The sequence below is a fragment of the Pygocentrus nattereri genome, chromosome 21, assembly GCF_015220715.1.
Source record: "Pygocentrus nattereri isolate fPygNat1 chromosome 21, fPygNat1.pri, whole genome shotgun sequence".
Lineage (NCBI taxonomy): Eukaryota > Metazoa > Chordata > Actinopteri > Characiformes > Serrasalmidae > Pygocentrus > Pygocentrus nattereri.
The window spans coordinates 23,987,036-24,005,080 of record NC_051231.1 but is presented as its reverse complement, the minus strand read 5'-3'; the positions used below and the strand labels follow the sequence as shown (position 1 = coordinate 24,005,080).

Sequence of the window (18,045 nt, the reverse complement as noted above, 5' to 3'; positions counted from 1 at the left end):
CAATATGGTACATTTTCTGCTAATTTTAGTAGGGTTTTGATTTATTTGCTGATTCTGACATTTTGGAAAAAGCACAAAAGCATAAAAAACATGTAAAAACTTTTGCACAGGCAACATTTTATTTTTTATTTTTTTCAATGTCAGTGCAAATAAACAGCAATTGTGCATAAAACGTGCAGAAGTGTGTTCACTGTAGAGGATGTGTTAACTTATTTTCATTTCGAAAATCAAAAACATGCATATATCACCTAACTGTGTCATGATCAAATTAGGGGTTATCAAACTAATCCGAAAAGGATGATAAAAAGAAATAGCAGATAAAAGGGGGTAATGCTTTTATTTTTTTGACGGGGGGATGATCACCTTGATACTCCCTTCAGATCGACCCCCTGCAGATCAGCACTAACAGGGATCTCGTTTTTCGCTTGTGACCCCTTAAAGTGGTTGCACTTTGTGGACGGTCCCTAAACGGAGCGCCGCGGCCGCCGGTGATGAAGCCGAAGCTCAGAGACTGAGTGAGCGGAGTGTGTCACAGTGTCACTGTCTCAGTGTTTCAGAGGGCTGGAGGAGCTCAACGCCTAAATCACAGCTTCACGGGACAGTCTAACGGACAGAAGCGTATGCGATGATTTTTTCATGTTTCTGACTGAAGCCGGATTAAAAAGCCAAAATGACGGTGGATTTTGAGGAATGTATCAAAGATTCACCCCGATTCAGGTAAGAAGAGCCTGCGACCCGTTCACTCAACTCAAACGCCAGCTGGACAGTAAATTTTGAAGAGCTGCATTTTAAAAAAGACGCAAACACGCTGCTTATTTATGTAGGTTAGAAATGACCGTTACTGCTAATGTACACTAGCTAGATTTGTATGGCCATGCCCGACGTGTCACTCCGTTTATGGCCACATTTCAGGGCTGTTAAACTCCCAATGTTATGAGTTTTTCCTAAACGTATTTGTCTGTACTTTTACGCCTTCACAACTTAGAGTCAGTGTAGTTGTCTAGTTCGACTGACTATATCTAAACATTTAAGCTGGTAATGTGTCATTAAAGCCAGCTGAACTCTCACTGTTCGGGGCTTCCTTCTTAACGCATGTGCTCTTTATTAGCATTCTCACAGATGTTTGCCGAAGCCAAAAGGCATAGAAAGGCTTGTAGGCTGTTAAAACGTAAACATGTGAGGTTTATAATTCATAATTCGGTGGCATGAGGAGGTTTAAAGTCACACAGACACTGATAAACCCACAGACACACGCTCCTAACCTCATCATCGTCAGACGGGTCTTCTTCTCTCGCTAAAGCTCGTATTTGAATTCGTTCAGAGGTGGCGTTATTTTATTTCCACCCGTTTTTCAGAAAGCCCCGCCTCCCTACGCTAGGATTGGCTAGTCAGTAGTACTCACAAGCAATCCGCCGTTAGAATGGCTCGAGAGAATGAATTACTAGCCAATCCTAGCCTAGAGAGGCGGGACTAGTCGGAATACGGGTGGGAAATAAAATAACGTGCAGGGGGGCGTTGCTTGTCCCTGTAAAGCTTCAGATCACATCGAATTAAAAGAGCTAGCCTAGCACACTATGTGAAAATGTTATAACACTACTATTACATTGTATTTAATGTAGATAGGCTAGGTTAGGCTAGGCTATGCATTAAAAAAAATCCTCTCAAAAGCAGGGCAGTGTTGAAGGTCAAGAAACAAAAATATGAAGGAGTTCATTAGTGATGACAGTATTGGCTCCTTCACTCAGACAGTCCAAATCTTAACATCTATCTCGAATTATGTGCCCCAGATTGGAAATAACAGCAACACACAGAAATACTTACATTTTCATGGGTAACTGTAGTCCAGCAGCACGCACCACGTCTTCATAATAGAGCCACACAAAACGTGGTTCCAATTATGGACTGTTTTCTCTCGTGACTCCTTTACACCACTATGGAGGTTTTGAGGTGAGATCATTCTTTATCCTCATTTAAATCTAATAGCTATGTGGCTCATATTTCCTGCCCACCACAGGCCTTAATTACCAAACTTTTCACGGAAAGCTGCTCTAAGACCAGCAGGTGACTTATCCTTATTAATGTAGTGGGAAGTTGATCCTAGATCAGCTTTCCAACCTTGAGGTGGTTTATAAATGTGGCCTAATAAGCGCAAATGTAAACATGTGCTGTTTGCAGTTTCCAGGTTTAGCTTAAATAGGCCTCTGAAGTTGTGTCTCATTTTGTAGTCGGCCTGAATAAGGAACTCTGGTCTAAGCCGCTTCTCTCTGTGGGAAAAATAAGTGCCGTTTTGAAAATCGCAGCCTGTGATAAACAGAAATATTCTGTTGACGATACATTTTGCCATACATACTTTTTTCCTGTTGGTTGTCACTGATGAATTTCAAGATTCCAAAAAAAGGCAGCGAGAAAGGCAACTGCAATGCTATTATAGAACAGCACCACCTAAATAAACTATAGACTACTATACTATGGCCAAAACTCCTGAACCTCCACATGTTGGTAAGCTTGCCAGTCTTATGATGTTAGTTCAATTAGAGGTGGGCAATATGATGCTGTTTTATCAGTATTGTAATACATTTTATTATTGTAAAAGCAGTTGGCTTCCCCGAGAATACTGTTATTGTCAGTACGTAAAGAACTCTGACTGACTGCATGATTCAACATAAAGACAATATAATAAGTCCTTTTTAATTGTATGACACGTGATGTGAAATGTTATATAGAAATCATTGTACCCAGAGTTTTTGATGGCTGTTTTTAAATCTGCCACTAGTGCATTAAGTTTGAGTGTCAGAATGTTTTGATACATATTGTACATCTCAGAGTATCATGATAAGATGCTTTTGCCATGTCACCCACCACTAAGTTGCACAAGAGTATCAGCTTGCATGTAGATCCCTACCCCTTGTTTTCGAGTGCCACCATATCCCCTTGGAACTGAGGTAACCTAGTGGTTGAAACCTTGCCCTGTGATATGGGACGGCCCTTAAATTAAAAAGAAAAGAAAAACATTGCTTATTAACTACTAGCGGTGCTCTGTTGGCGAACTGCCCCGTCTTCAGTGATAACGGAGAAGGGAAAGCTTCAGCGACCTCGCTGCTGGGCTTTGTTTATATTTAGGGCATCATATGCCTTCAAAGAGGGGATTTAAGACCATTATTTAGTATCGCCCACTACTTCTTCACCAGCTTCTTGTTTGAATTTGAATTTTCCCGTTCAACCTTAAATGTTGCAGCAGTTCTACTCTGGTGCTTCAGGCATCAATACTACTGGACTATTTAAGGTGAAACGGGAAAGTTAGCTAGCTAGCTACCAAGACATTAGCATGTTATTAGCATGTTATCATAAAAACACATGTTATATGTTTATGCTTGTTACAAAGAAATCGATCATAATACATTGAAACAACATTAAACTAAGTTTGGAGTGAGCCTCTGAAAAACCTCAGGTAGGAGGGCCATGTGGCCCTAACACTTTGCCCTACTCCTCTATCTCAACAAAAATTGGGACACCCTGACCCTAGATGTGAACGGAAATGGGATTGGGCCTAAGACCAGGTGTTCCTCATATGGGCTTGTGGCCAACTACAAAATGACGACACAACTTCAGAGGTCTAATTAAGCACTGGAAACAGCACTGGTTATATTTGTACTCATTTATCAATCATCTCAGGTTTGGAAAGCTGATCTAGGAAAATTGTGCACAGGAGAACATCTTTGGAACATTTTTATAGAGCATTATAGCGGTTCCTTATATGGACATGTTGCCAGCTACAAAATGACACACAGATAATAACTTATCTGTTTGTTCCATAGCACTTATGAATAGGTCTTAAAATGGGTAACTGACCATTGTGCTTGCACTTTAAAGGGTTAAGGATCTTGCATCTTTCAACATGCAAAGAAATAGAGGCCACATGAACATGTATGAAGCCTATTGTCTCTTTTCAGTCCACGTGCAGGTCACACACACATAAACCAGTGTGCCGGCTATGTTTCTGTTCCCCTTTTCCAACATAGACGTATGTATGATTTATTCCCTCTAACTCAAGGGTATTTAGATCTGGCTACATAACACTGCTGGACTTCAGAGCATCTGCTTATGTCTTTCGGGTGTTGAGTGATGTTCGGAACCCTGACCTCCCCTCCCCCTTCAGTGGGGTCTTCCATCCAGGAGGTCTTTTGAAGACCAAGCAGGGGGGTCATGTAGATGTGACTCTCCATGGGGAAGTTGCATATTCTGGGCTGAGGTCCAGCACACTATGTTCCTCTGATACATCAAAGCTGACATAAACCAGGGACTGGAAGGCTAACTATTCTAAATGACCACTTGGCAACTTTATGAGGTAAAGACATTGTCAGGGAGTTGTTGAAATATCCGTCAAAGTGAATTATAACCAAGTCTGTGGTGCCACAACCTACATGGTTGGAATGTTTCGTTGACATTAACAGATAAGACCTTGTTCTTTTGGGTCCTCAAGGGGAAAAAAAGCCCCCATTCCTTGGTATTAGCAGTATTTAGCATCTATTTCTTGATTTTAAGACCACACACAGATACAGCATGGTGTGTCAAAGGGCAGACATAGCCTCTTGGCAGTTCTACCTGTGTGTCTGCTGCTGCTCAGTTCACAGGAAGCATCAGGAAGAAGAATATTTATTTGTGTGCTTCCTCTTCTTCCTCTAACCCTTAGCATTTTACCTCTCTCAGCCATTCTCTCATTCTCTGTACCCTCTGGATTACACTGACAATTGAGTTCATGCTCATGTCACAGCGTCTAATGAGCATTACAATATTAGATAGGCTCTGCAGAATACAGCAGATTAGGGTGGATTATAATGTATTGCAAAAATCTCCAGATTTGGGCCTTGAGCAGTAAAATGGCTACATATTCTACAGTAAGAGGAAAGACTGTGCTCAGTAGGTTTATCACAATACCAGTTTTGACTTTGACATCAATATTTAATGTAGGACCACAGTACTCAATACCAAAACTATGCCATGACAAGTGTTTAATATAATTGTCAGAGTCTGGACATCCTATGTCCGCTGAATTGAACACAGATAAAGATTAAAATATGTTACCAGTTTAATTAACATCTATGATGCCTTTCAAATGTTAAATAAATAAACAAAGTAAATAAACAATGTAAACATTACCATCATTCACTGAGTTCTCAGAGGAGAATGAAGTGAAAGGCAAGAAAGTACAGCATAGACTAATATTCATCACACTGTATTTATACAGATACATAGATTAAGAGACCCTTATTAGTCCCACAACAGGGAAATTTCACCTCCGCATTTAACTCATCCATGAATTGAAACACCACATACACTCTAGTGAGCACACACACACACACACACACTAGGGGGCAGTGAGCACACTTGCCCAGAGCGGTGGGCAGCCCAATCCGCAGCGCTCGATTAGATGTCTTGCTCAAGGACACCTCACTCATGCGCTGTTGCCTCTGGGGATCGAACCAGCGACCTTCTGGTCACGAGGCTGGTTCCCTAACCTCCAGCCCACGACTGTCCCCATAGGTGCTTATGCTTTATGCTGTTTGTGTCTATAAGCAGGAAGTCACATATGTTACTGAATACAACCAAAGACATTTTAATCAGAGGAGGAGTTAATGCTTTAACACTGAGGATGTACAGTACAGCGCGAAAGACAGACCACCCTTCATTTATTTATTTTGCAGTTTAAACAGCCATTAAGTACAAGTTCATGTTTCGGTGTCAGGAAGCAGAAAACATATTTAACAGAAATTACGCAGAAGCCACAAAGAAATATTTATAATATTTTTTTTCCAGAGCAATTTTCTCAAAGGAGTCAGACTGAGAAGTAGATTGTATTTTCTGCTCCTCACAATTTGAGTAATCCCAGCCACATTCAGTGAAGTTGAGATCTGGACTCTGAGGTGGTCAGTCCATTGTTCTAACACCAGCAGCTTTTCTTGTTTGATTTGTATTTCTATTGTATTCTTTTTGTGTTTTTTTTTTCTTCTTGACTATTACACATCCTTTCAGACCCTCAGCACTGAGTTGGGCTCTCACAGTGGAAGGATGGAAAGTAAGACTTGTGGACTTTCAGATCTGAAGCAAGAGTGGAGCTTGATTTTAATCTCTTAAAGCTTTTGGTGGTCTACCAGATCTTGTGTTGTTGCATGAGTTCCATTTTCTCTGTATCTTTTAATATTTTTTGAACTTCAGTTTTATATCAAATTAAATGAATAGTTTGCACTCAATGCCCATTTAACCTTGAAATTAAAGTTAGACTTAAAGTGTGAATGATCAGCAGAGCTTTGTTTTACTACAAAGGATGATTATTTTATGTTTAACTAAAAATCTGATTTTGCCGTGGAGCAGAGTTGCATGTTGCTGACACCTGACCTAAGGGCAGAGTACAGTGTCAAAGTTGAGTCAGCCTATTTAGATAAAGTGTTGAAAGTATTGAAAGTTAGAGTTTAGTTATGTTCAGTTTCACATTACACACTTCATGAACACGTTGTGAGGCAGTTGAGCTGTGAAAACATGTTGATGGACAGATAGACTCCTGTGACAGTTGTGTAATGCTGTATGGCCCGTGAGAAGGAATGCTCTAGTAAGCTCTTCCCACACACTGCTTGTCACCTGCTGAACTGCTTGAGGTGTATAACCCCCTACTTCTCTCTACCTGCATGTCTAAACCTGTGAGATGTAACAGGAAAAGACACGCCAGGGTGGAACACGGTGAGATTATATACGGCAGATATCAGGAAACCAACAATGTCTGCTATATTAATGGGCATTCTTTTCTATTTGGCACAATGAAAGGAATCCTAATAGATGCTGGATTTGGGTTGGTCCAGATGGAGCATGTTACCGTCTTGTAGTTTGTCGTTAACATCCGGACAAACCCCATTTGTTAGCTGCTTTTGCCTACGGAACAAATGAATGGTGTTTTCACAAACCACCCTTTTGCACTGTATGATTAACTGATAAATCCATAACTGTTACATTTGTGTAAATTTTATAAATACTGTGTCAACTAAATTACAAGATTTTGAAGTGCTAATGCACTTAAGGGTAAAGTCACAGAAGTACCCTAGGCAAGCCAGCAAGCTTTGTTAAGTGTGTTGGTTAAATTGCTTTGACTGTATTAGGCTACAGTTTGAGTAGCTGTAACATATCGATGTTAAAGAGCCCACATTTTTCTTGTATTTTATTTTCTTTCCTCTGATGTCCAATTATGGTGTTTGTGTGGTTTCATACACCTAAAACTGTCGTTTTTACATCGTCATTTTTCAACCTCTATAGAATTGAATCAGCCCTGCTCTGATTTGCTGCCCTGTGTTGTGCCTAGTTCAAAAAGCAGTCCTGGCTGAAACACTCCTCATAACTTCTGTGTGAATGTAGGCTGCACTGGTGTATATGACAAAAACAAAACATTGTGGCTTGGATGTCGTTTCTGTATATGGATTGTATGGAGTGGGCAGTAAATGGTACATTTTGAAACTTAAAAAACATCCAACTCCTTTACTTCAAAAAAGCAAAAATTCAGTTTTCCATGATACGGTTTCTATGATATGGGCAGTTTTCCAATTGTGCCAGAGCCTTAACTTGCTTGTAGCCAGACTTAGGCCAGGAATCCTTTTGTAGGGATATTGATTACAATAAAATGACACATAACCTCAGAGTTTCATGCCTAAAATTAAGGGTGGGGTTACCTTGCACAACACTTCTGACACTTCTTTCACATTTCAGCATACAAATAAGCCAAGCATTTTCGGTCCTTTACATTTAAACTTATTTGTTCTTCAGCCTAGGCTGCATTGTTGAGCGGAGTACAAGCCATATAGTTTGAATTCTCATTCTTACTAACAAAATATCAGGAATCTGAGGTGCAAAATGTCTGAATAGCATCTGTGTCCTTGCACAGAACCTTTCTGAATGTCACTTAATTAATTCTCCCTTTTGAGACTGTTCAGCTTTATTAATGTAAATGTAATGTAATACGGTGTAAATGGATCACAGCGTAAGGCAAAGGTAGACTGTTCTGCTGTATGACCTTTTCATCACTCTCTCTTTCTTTCTTTCTTTCTTTCTCACACACACATGCACATTCTTGTCGTAAATTGCTTCTATTCAGTCTTGAACCACGACCTTCAGCAACCTCTCCTCGAACAAAAGCAGGTGAACTAGTATACTGCCGTAGACACAAAGACACGTAACCTGAACCTTGTCGCCCCACCTTGTATGCATTTTCATACACACTGCTCAATGGTATTCATCGCATAATCTCTTACTTCCAACATAGACTATTGTAGAGAGCATATGCAGACAATATATAGGAAGCAGATAATAGCACTGATGAACTGGATGCACACCCAATAGAACAGGCTTATCCAGTCAGTGGAAGGCAAAAGCGTGCCTCATCCTCGCTCTAGGCTTTCGCTAACCAGCCCTGATGACTGTGTACTTTCTGTTTGGTTGCCGTGGTTACAGGAAACTGCCACTTTACTTTCCCCCGACTGCCCATGGTGTAGGGAGACGGACAGATATGGGAGTCGTGACCCCAGGACGGATGCAACATGTGTTTCTAATGGACGCGCTTCCTTAATTGACACACTGGAATGCGCACAAAGAATGTATGGTTTAAGATGACAGTGTGTTGGATTTGTGGATGCAGTATATTTCAGTGTGCTACCCCTGCAAATCAACCACATGTTTGTGTTCCTTGTGTTCATAGAACTGTAGATACATCAGTATGTTTTAGATTGTTTAGATTTTTTTAGTGCATTATGGATTTTGTCAGTATGAAGAACCACCTGTATCATAAGGAAAACTTTACACAATGAAACTTTCATGCAACGTCAGTGGCTTGAAACCTACATGAAACTAAAAAGGTACTTGAGATGCCTAATGTAAAGCATTTTGCTTTACATTAGAAGAAAAGAAAATATAAGAAAGAAAATAAAACAGAAGATTAGACGGTTTAATGGAGGGGTGAAAAGGAGACGTCACATTTATACTGAGAACAATACAATGTATTAGAAATACAAGCTGCTAAGTTGGTTAACTAGTGGAGTAACCGAATGTAATGCAAGCAACTTTTATGATCTTTGAATTGTTCCATGTAACTGTCAGCTTGCACGGAAACTGGGTTGCATACAGCTCACAACATGTAACTAGTGGCATGAAAGTCTCTCCATGTAAAGTCAGCTTTAGATTTAGACCAGTTAAAGAGACCCTGTAAAAGCCAACATTCAACGTATAATAACAAGTAGCTTATTCCCCTCCACCTCTGCCCCCACCCTTCACCCCCCCAGACAGTATGTAGCCATTAGAGGAAAATATGCTAATTATGTCATGTCATTTTCCTCATATTCTTCCTACACAGTCTCCACAGAATCCCATTGTTAATTAACTCCATCAGGTGTGTTTCCAGAACATGATCCTCTCTCCCTGCTGACCTTTCCGGGTAATGAATATATGTCCCAGCTTCTGGAGAACAGCGAGACAGAGCGAGGCACCTACTCCAGTACATACCTCATCATTGGCAGCCATGGCAACAAGGTTTTTGGGTTGGAGGTGGATGTTTGCCTCACTGTGTGTGTGTGTATGTCTTCGTGAATTTGTGTGTATGTGGCTTCATTAAGTGATGGATAACGGGTGAGTCACCTACCCATGGACTGACACAGCTGGAATCTTTAGATATAGGATGACAAGTCCCACTGCGTGTAGGTGGCCCAAGTGAGATGTCAGTGGAATCTTGGATGCCTTGCTTTATTACTTCCATCTCAATGTATCATATTCTTGCAATATACGAGATGTTCTGTTCAAGGAAGTCTGAGTCACGTATCATTTCTCGTTCAATTATGTCCATCAGATTGAAGGTTTTACCAAATCGAAGTTCATATATATATATATATATATATATATATATATATATATATATATATATATGAACACCAAACCTGACACCACTGCGAGATATGAAAATAAATACACAAAATGTTGCAGTATCGACAGGCAAAGGTGCACCTGCTAAGTCATAAATACATTTTTTTATCACAACAAGTCAGTGTGTGTCAATTGAGGGCTAGTCTGAGTAAAGATTTGAGTCAGTTTTGAGTCAAGATTTGGCACAAGTACGACTTGATTCTGAGTTTCTGACTTATCTCTCAAGTCTCCATCTCTGCTATACTTCACTGTCCAGAGTCCTCAAATTGAACAGAAATTAAATTGAGAGGAGAAAGTCACATCAGGAGCTGAAGTGAAAGTGTAGCAATGCTGATCAGTGCTGCCAGTACAGTGGACATTTTTTTCTTATATGCAGAACAGCAGAGAAGGGCACTGTCACATTGGACTTTTGTTGAAAGACATTGCATGTACAGAGGGATAACATCTTCCTAAGATATATCAGTGGTTTGAGCAATCGGAATGATATCTGATTTAAACATGTCTTGGGTGCATTTACAACTGCTTTTTTTATGTGGATAAAATCTATCAAGATATAATTCTGGTACTCAGAACTGACCAGGTGTACACAAGGTCATAGTTTTACATACTGACTTGAATTTTAGCAAATTTTTCTGGCCAATAACTAACCATTGTTAGTGGTATACGACCCATGAAAACATCAAACATGGCACTGTGTTTTATGTAAACAAGGCTTTAAACATTATTCAATTAAAAAAACAAAGCCTAATGTAACTGATATAACAGTCATGTAATGTAGTCTACTTAGGGCCATTTACCACATATTATTAGCCCAAGTTAACGTATATGGCATGATCGGGGCTGGCTTGAAGTTCAAACATCAGCATTTATCAGAGGTATCAAAGGTAACTCACAGCTTTTAAGCTTTTTTTTGGCAAAAACTCAAAACATATTTGTAAGCTATAGCTTAAGGCTACACTCAACAGAAGTAACATGACACTTAAAAAAGGAGGTTGTCACTGACCTTAGCAGTGTATCATGACTAAATATCCTAGTTGTGATAGTGCTGTGAGCTACATTTAGGATGGCTGAGCCTCTGCTATATTCCTTTATCAACTGCAGGAGCCGAGAGCCAGAGTTGACTCCAAAAAACAAAAACGAATTGTGCATCACTGAGTAGGCCTACTGGAATAAGTTCTGCACATACAATCAAATATCTTTTGTTTATCAGAAACTTTAATGACATCATTAGTCGAATATTTATGTATTTCTTGGTTAACTGTTAATCGGTTCATCATTAACATGCATAGTTTTGCAGAGAGTCTGGTGCGTTTGGTCTTTTAAGATGGCCAGGAACTGCCTACTAAAACAAGAATGAGCTGTTTGAGTGAAATGCAGAATGACCGAAACAGACTGTTGTTGTAGTGTGATGTTTAAGGGCAAAACAAGGTTACAAGACAAACGGACCCGCACGAAACTTATCAGCATTTGTTGTCAGACATGCGAGCATATCTCTCTCAAAAGCTACTAAATGCTTCAAAGAAAGCTTTTGAATGCCTTCTAAAGGCAAGATGGCATAATCTGTAAAAACTTTTTTTTATCCCAGTCATGGTGCCCAGTTACCATCACAATATTTTGAAATCCTTAGCTGCATGTATTAATAGCCTGACATAAATAAAGCTAAAATTGTATAGAAATGCAGTCATTGAAACAGACGTTTGGAACGTCCGTAGCCTCTGATGGCTCCTTCCCTTCGGCTACATATGCCAACTTGTGGCGAGTCCAGACGATGTTCTACACTTTGTTAGTATCATCCAGGTATTAAAATTACAATACAGCCCAATTTCCTCTGGTTTCATGAGTATGTAACATTATAACTACATACTGGGCCTAGTCTTTAAGCTGAAGCTGGGAGTAAGGATTACCCTGCAGTCAGATGCGACATAATCCTATATTCTGTAAAGCCTTTATCATATGGATTTCCTTTATAGGTGTTTATGCCGAACATAAATTAAGTTCAGATTTAGGTCTACACAGCATTGCTGTATACACACAAAAGAGCTTTCAAGCTCCCCACTGAGAGAATATGGAATGTGTATGTGTGTGTATGGCTGTGAGACGTTTGAATCTGGGCCGTATATTATTGATTTGCATGGAAATGAATATGCGGTATTAAACGTTCTGCTAAGGCTCTTATCTTTACGTCGTGATTGCACATAAACTCCTGTACAAACAGTTCACTCTGAGGTTAACAGCAAAGGTTAGTATTCCGCAAAGTGAATTCTAAATCCTTGTGCAGTCCACTAGTCATCACCCAAGAGATAATGTAAAAAGTCCCTTAGCAAACTCAAGTCAAAGACCCTCTACTTGAAATATTTCCCACTTTCCGTGAAGACAGGTGCACCGTAGCTTCCAGCCCCTGATGTGAACACCAGGGCCGCCTCTTTCATGTCAGTAGCTTGGCAGCACCATTTGAGAACTTCAAAGCGGAACGAGAAATTGAGATTTTGCTCTGTTCGTAATGTGTCGAGGCTGCTGGAGTTGGAATGAAATAGTAGTGTTTATGTTTTTGGGATTTGGGTTTTGAGTGTTTGTTCATTGCTGGACTGAGTTGTTGAAGTATTGATGCGTCTGCTGAAATGTATTTCTGAGGATGCCAGAGCTAACAAGCAGTGTACACATATCAATACTACTGTTCAGTCAGAATGACTGCATTGGGTAATCGGGTTCCAAACTGGTATCATTTGTCCAGTAATCTCTTCGGTATGCGGCGTCACACATTTAAATGTTGATGTGTTATCATTAAGTATGCACCGATAAAGGAATTGAGGGTCGATACCAGTATTCTGTATTTTTCTGCCAATTCTTATAGATAAAGATTAATCAAATGTAGAAACTGGGATGCATCAAAGATTTATTTCTTCTGGTCACGTTTTGCTGATTTCCTAAGCAAAAATGCCAATATTTTTTCAAATGAAATCTGCCAATATCGATATGATTCTAATGTCATTGTGAATTCCTGATTACTGTTCAATATGTTTGATGTTCTGTATGTTACATCCTAGCCTGTCTAAAAGACCTAAAGAAGAGTCTTAATGGGTGCAGTGTGTGCAGTGAAACAGGAACTAATGCCTGACTGATGAGAAAAGTTGTGACTGCTACTGATACCTTTTTTAAGGAGCTATATGTATACATTTGTGTGCATTTTAATTATATCATGATATACATTGTTGGCCACAGCTTGAACTACAACAAATAACTACAAATAATCCTATGAGTTCTCAATTGTTAATAACAGAACGGCACTCATAAATATTAAGACTAAAGATGGAGCATCTGAGCATCTTTAGCATTTTTTGTTTGTTTGTTTCTGTTGATGTGCTCTTATTTTTCATCAGTCCTCTTCATAGAAATGTGAACCTCAGGCAAAAGATTGTGCCTTCATAAAACAACAACAACAACAACAATAATAGTAATAATGCCTCGGGCACAAAACTAATTTATCTACTAATTACTACTTTATAATACTAATTTATAATTTATCTTGGTATATGGATGGTATTTTCATCAATACTGATAAATACATGGGACGTCAAAATCGCTGGAAATTATAGACCAAATGATTTATCAGTTTGGTCCTAATAGAAATTCCAGTACTTTTTCTAAAGGCTTTACGCTGGAGGGCTGGATCAACTCTCACAAAATCATAGATTGACCACATACAGGAAGAGCTCAGCATTTATTCACGGACTCTTCCAGTGAGGATCTATCTCAAGAAGTCCAGCCAACAGTGTGGTCTGGGAAATAGTTCAGGAAGCACAAAACAACGTTTGACTTTGCCAGTGAGACTTTAAAACTTAATGTCTGTACCTTGGTCATTCAGTTCAACCTTCCATGTTACACAAACCTCATAGCTTTCCCTAAACAATGCATGCTCTGTGTCTTTCCTGTGCACCTTTAAACCAACAGAGCAAAACCGGAATAGTAAGAGCGTGAAGTGTCTTGCAAGGTAATCTCTGCATGTCTTCGATGCTTCAGACAGAATGAAAGTGTGGATTGTCTGTGTGTAGGCTGGATGTCTGTTTATCCCCTCTCATCACAACGCCAGAGGAATGTTTTTTTTTTAACTGCTCATCAGGTGAAATCAGTGACTCATAATACAGATTTCTGTTGAATGAGCTCATCCGTTCTTTATCACTTGAGGAAATCTGCCCCTTGAACGGGCCCATTGTTGCCTCAAGTGTTGTTTCAGACAACACCTCATGACGTCAGGCTGTAAGTCCTGCAGAAGAATTGATATAATTCATAATATGAGAATGAAAAATATTGTACAGTAGAAATTCTAATAGAGATCCAGACAGAAGATGATAGCTGTTGAAGTCTTGTTTAAAGCTGTTGTGAAATAATAAATATTAATACATACGACCGCATACATCAGTACAATTCTGTGATAGGCTCTTTCTGCAGGACAATTCATTTTTCCCCTGTAATTCTGTTGTCAGATGAACTAGGACACTGTGGCTTCTCTGTGTGTGAAATTTTGTCACTTTGTGTTGAGCTGCTAGTGAGTAAAGGGGGGGGGGGTGAAAACAATTCACACCTCTACAAAGACGGCTGTGCTGACATAAAGTTTGATATTCAACTGCCACAATGAAACTAGCATTTAAACACATAAAAAACACTTAAATATTGACTTCCCCATGAAGATGATAAGCCAGTTTGCTTCCGGTTTTATAAAGCATGCACATGGCCATCTTAAACTTTTTTTTTACTGAACATTGGTATATTCATGTTATAATCTGTGGTCAGTTTCAAAAAACAAGAAATCACTCAATGTTGTGCATTACAGTGATTGTACAACAGTTAAGAGGTGTTGTTTTTGCCTTTTGCTTTAGTGACACACATTTGGGCTGCACAATACGTGCAAAATACTAGTACAATGTGTACACATTTGTGCTATATGTACAAAATACCAAAATAATTCCATTTTGTTGGACTACATAAGCATCTTGATTCATCAAAACACCCATAGAAACATCTAGACCAGGGATTCCAACCTTTTGCCACTCACAGCCCACACAAACTACCAGAAAAGCTTCTGCAGCCCACAAGATTGAACTGATCTGTTTTTTTACTGACTCACCTGTTGAGAGCTGAACTTGTTTGTCAGCTACTGAGTGTTGGATGTAAAGCTGAAGAAAGAATTGGCTAAATTTGACAAGTTTACATATATATCTCCTGTGGATAGCCTTCAAGTGATGGTGTAAGTTGTTAGGTTTCAACAAAGCTTCATTTGAAAACACCTCTGAGCAAAAACCTTAAAGCTGTACACATTTTTAATTTCTGCACATGTGAAGCCCAACACAGCAGTCTTCTCGGTTTTCTCAGTCTAAAATATGGTGGCTGCTTCACCTGTAGATCATCAGAGCTCACGATCTTTCCTTTTCAAAGACCCTTTTAATCCCATAAATGGGCCCAAAGTTTTATTATACACTTCTATAAGCCAAGAATAGCTCAGCCAGTTTGCACTGAAGCCCAGAAGTAGTTACTGAATAATCTACTGAATAATAGTCTTAGTAGGCAATAAGCCTCAGATTGTAAAGTGTTAACTGTTTATACATGATGCATGAGTTCCTACTACAATGTGAAATGCTTTTCATTTACTTAAATTGAAAATATAAATGTAACTAGCTAGATTTTTCCAGAACAATTTTTTTTTTTGCAAACAGTCAGCAATATTTAACGTTTTTAAAAATATGTTTGGTTAAATGTCTATATCATAAAGTTTTGGTGTTCAAAAAATAAATAAATAAATAAATAAATAAGAATGGCCAGCAGCCCCCTAGCAGTTCATCACAGCTCTTGGAGGACCATAGCCCGTATATTGAAAATGACTAATCTGGCAGTCAAGATGTTCACAGCACCCAGTTTGATTGGTCAGAGGGCTGGTTTGTATTTTAAAGCCTTGGTGTGACATCAAAAATGTTAAGCCAGTGATTTTTAGGGCAGATAAGGCTGTCTTGACAGCATGCCGCTGTTTTATGGTCAGTTTACAGTGGCCGTTTTACTGTGAGTTCTGAAATCTGATTCTCGCAGCGCTCTGGGGATAATGTTTTTACGGAAGATTGCATTCTGGGATGAGGTCATAACCGAGTTCGGAGGTTTCATATTGATGAGACATCCAAAGCTGGGTCACCAGGTCTTTAATGTACTCTGGGAAAATGAGTGCACACATATTCCATACCATAAGGACCTTATCTGAATTAATCCCTGGAAATGGTACTCAGTATGGAAGCCTCTATAATTATGGTTATGATGGCCTTGGCCTTATGGGTCTTAGGCACTTCTAAGAATTCCCTCACAGAATTTATTTTTAGACACTTCATGTGCACATTTTTGGTTTTGTAGGCCTTTTTTCTCATGTCTCAAGATTCTTTTTGACTTATGTGTATGCAAGTTATGGCACATTTATATGTTATGATTAACATGTTACATTCAGCAAATAAATAGAAATGTACATTAAAATTTGCAGAAATATGTCATATTTCAGTTTGTTCCCTGTAGATCATGTGTTAACTTATTTTTGCTTTGAGAATCAGTAGAATTTGTCATTTGACTGGAGATTTTGCCTACTTCTGTGTTATCAGTGTGCCCTTTTATACTGGCTGCATGCAAACACAGTCAAGAACAATGCATAGTTGCCATGTTTCAAGCTTCAAGTCTTTTTCAGAATTTCAATTTTTTTTTCTTTATAATACTACACCATTGTGTTGATTTAAACAACCAGGGTTGCAGCAATATGGGAACTGGGGGCCACTGCCCCCTAAGGTATATATACCTTAATTTGTGTATAGAGTAAAAGTGGACTGAAAGCTTAAGGACATTAGAAGTTATTTTTTGACAAGTTTATGCCTCATTTCCCTCTCTAGGGACAAACACTACCTCTAAATAAGGGCCCTATTGTGAAAAATGTAGAGAATCCCATATATAACATTGCTACCCATGAGTCATGGGAGTAATAATGGACAGACACTACTATGCACAACAGGAAATGGCTGAATGAATAAACTACTGGTAATAAGTTGCCATGTAATGAGCAGATTTGTATTTTCCATGCCACACAGCAATCAGATTTCAGTCCGACTAACCAGACAACCCAGTGTAAATGCATGAGCCTAAAATTTTATCAGGATACACCCCAGATATCCGTCACCTGAAGTGACCAGGTGTAACCCTTATTGATTTGACTCTCATTTTTCATGGCAAAGTGGCTGTTGGAATAAAAACGAAATAATCAAAAGCATGTTTTGCTAAACGTCGGCTAGCTAAGAGCATGTAGACCCAATCCCATTGTGGCCAAATCCATATGAACTTGTGGGCTGCTTCCTTCACAGACTGATGATAAAAACACAGAAGCGCTGGCGTGTAGTCGACCGCAGCAGCCTACATGACTTTCGCTGGGAATGTAGCTCAATGGAGCATCTGCCTCTCAAGAATCCAGGAAGACATAGTTGTTGAATGGCGCGCTGGCACAGTCCAAGAAAATTTGGCAGCCTCATTTTTTATCAGCTATTCAGGACGGCTCCACCGATAGCTGAGCAATTTGCTCTGTCTAGGATGTTTGCAGTTTGCTGAAACCCTGTGTGGTCAGTCTTATGTGGTAATTGCTTCTGCTGTGTTGCATTTTTGACCTCTAACACGTTTTAAATCTGGGTCACCCGATGCTGGGTCACTATGGAGCATGGTGGGAATCATGGGATTCACTCTAAAATAAATGTAGAAATGTATACAGTGGAGGCGTGACTCATTCTCCGAAGCTGGGCCGATGTCCATTGGCCATCTGGAGCTGTTTGCTCAGTGTGACTGTCGACGAAATTGCCTGTGACTCAAAAAGAGTTTATATTAATCCCTGTTCTTGCGTAAATCACACGGACAGCCTGAAAATCCTGTGTCCTGTTCCTGTTTTTTGAGGCCAAAAAGGAATTTTAGACAGTGAACTATAATACAGGAGCCCTCTAAACACTGTTAAAGGTGAAATTTTACAGATTGCTCAACATTCCTGAATAATTAAGTATTGACGATATAAACAAAGTCTTTCAGAGTGGTTTGGTATGGAATGCA

General features: G+C 39.4%; 1 protein-coding gene across 2 annotated transcripts in view; it reads left to right on the top strand.

Annotated features, from left to right (window-relative positions):
- Positions 1–482: 482 nt before the first annotated feature.
- The window catches only part of acap3b (ArfGAP with coiled-coil, ankyrin repeat and PH domains 3b), a 104,819-nt gene continuing 87,256 nt past the window's right edge, over positions 483–18,045 (top strand). For both annotated transcript variants that reach the window (XM_037532403.1, XM_037532401.1), the window contains exon 1: positions 483–717. In XM_037532403.1, coding sequence (XP_037388300.1) covers positions 671–717 — 47 coding nt within the window. In that variant the 5' untranslated portion in view covers positions 483–670. The remainder of the gene's footprint in view (positions 718–18,045) is intronic.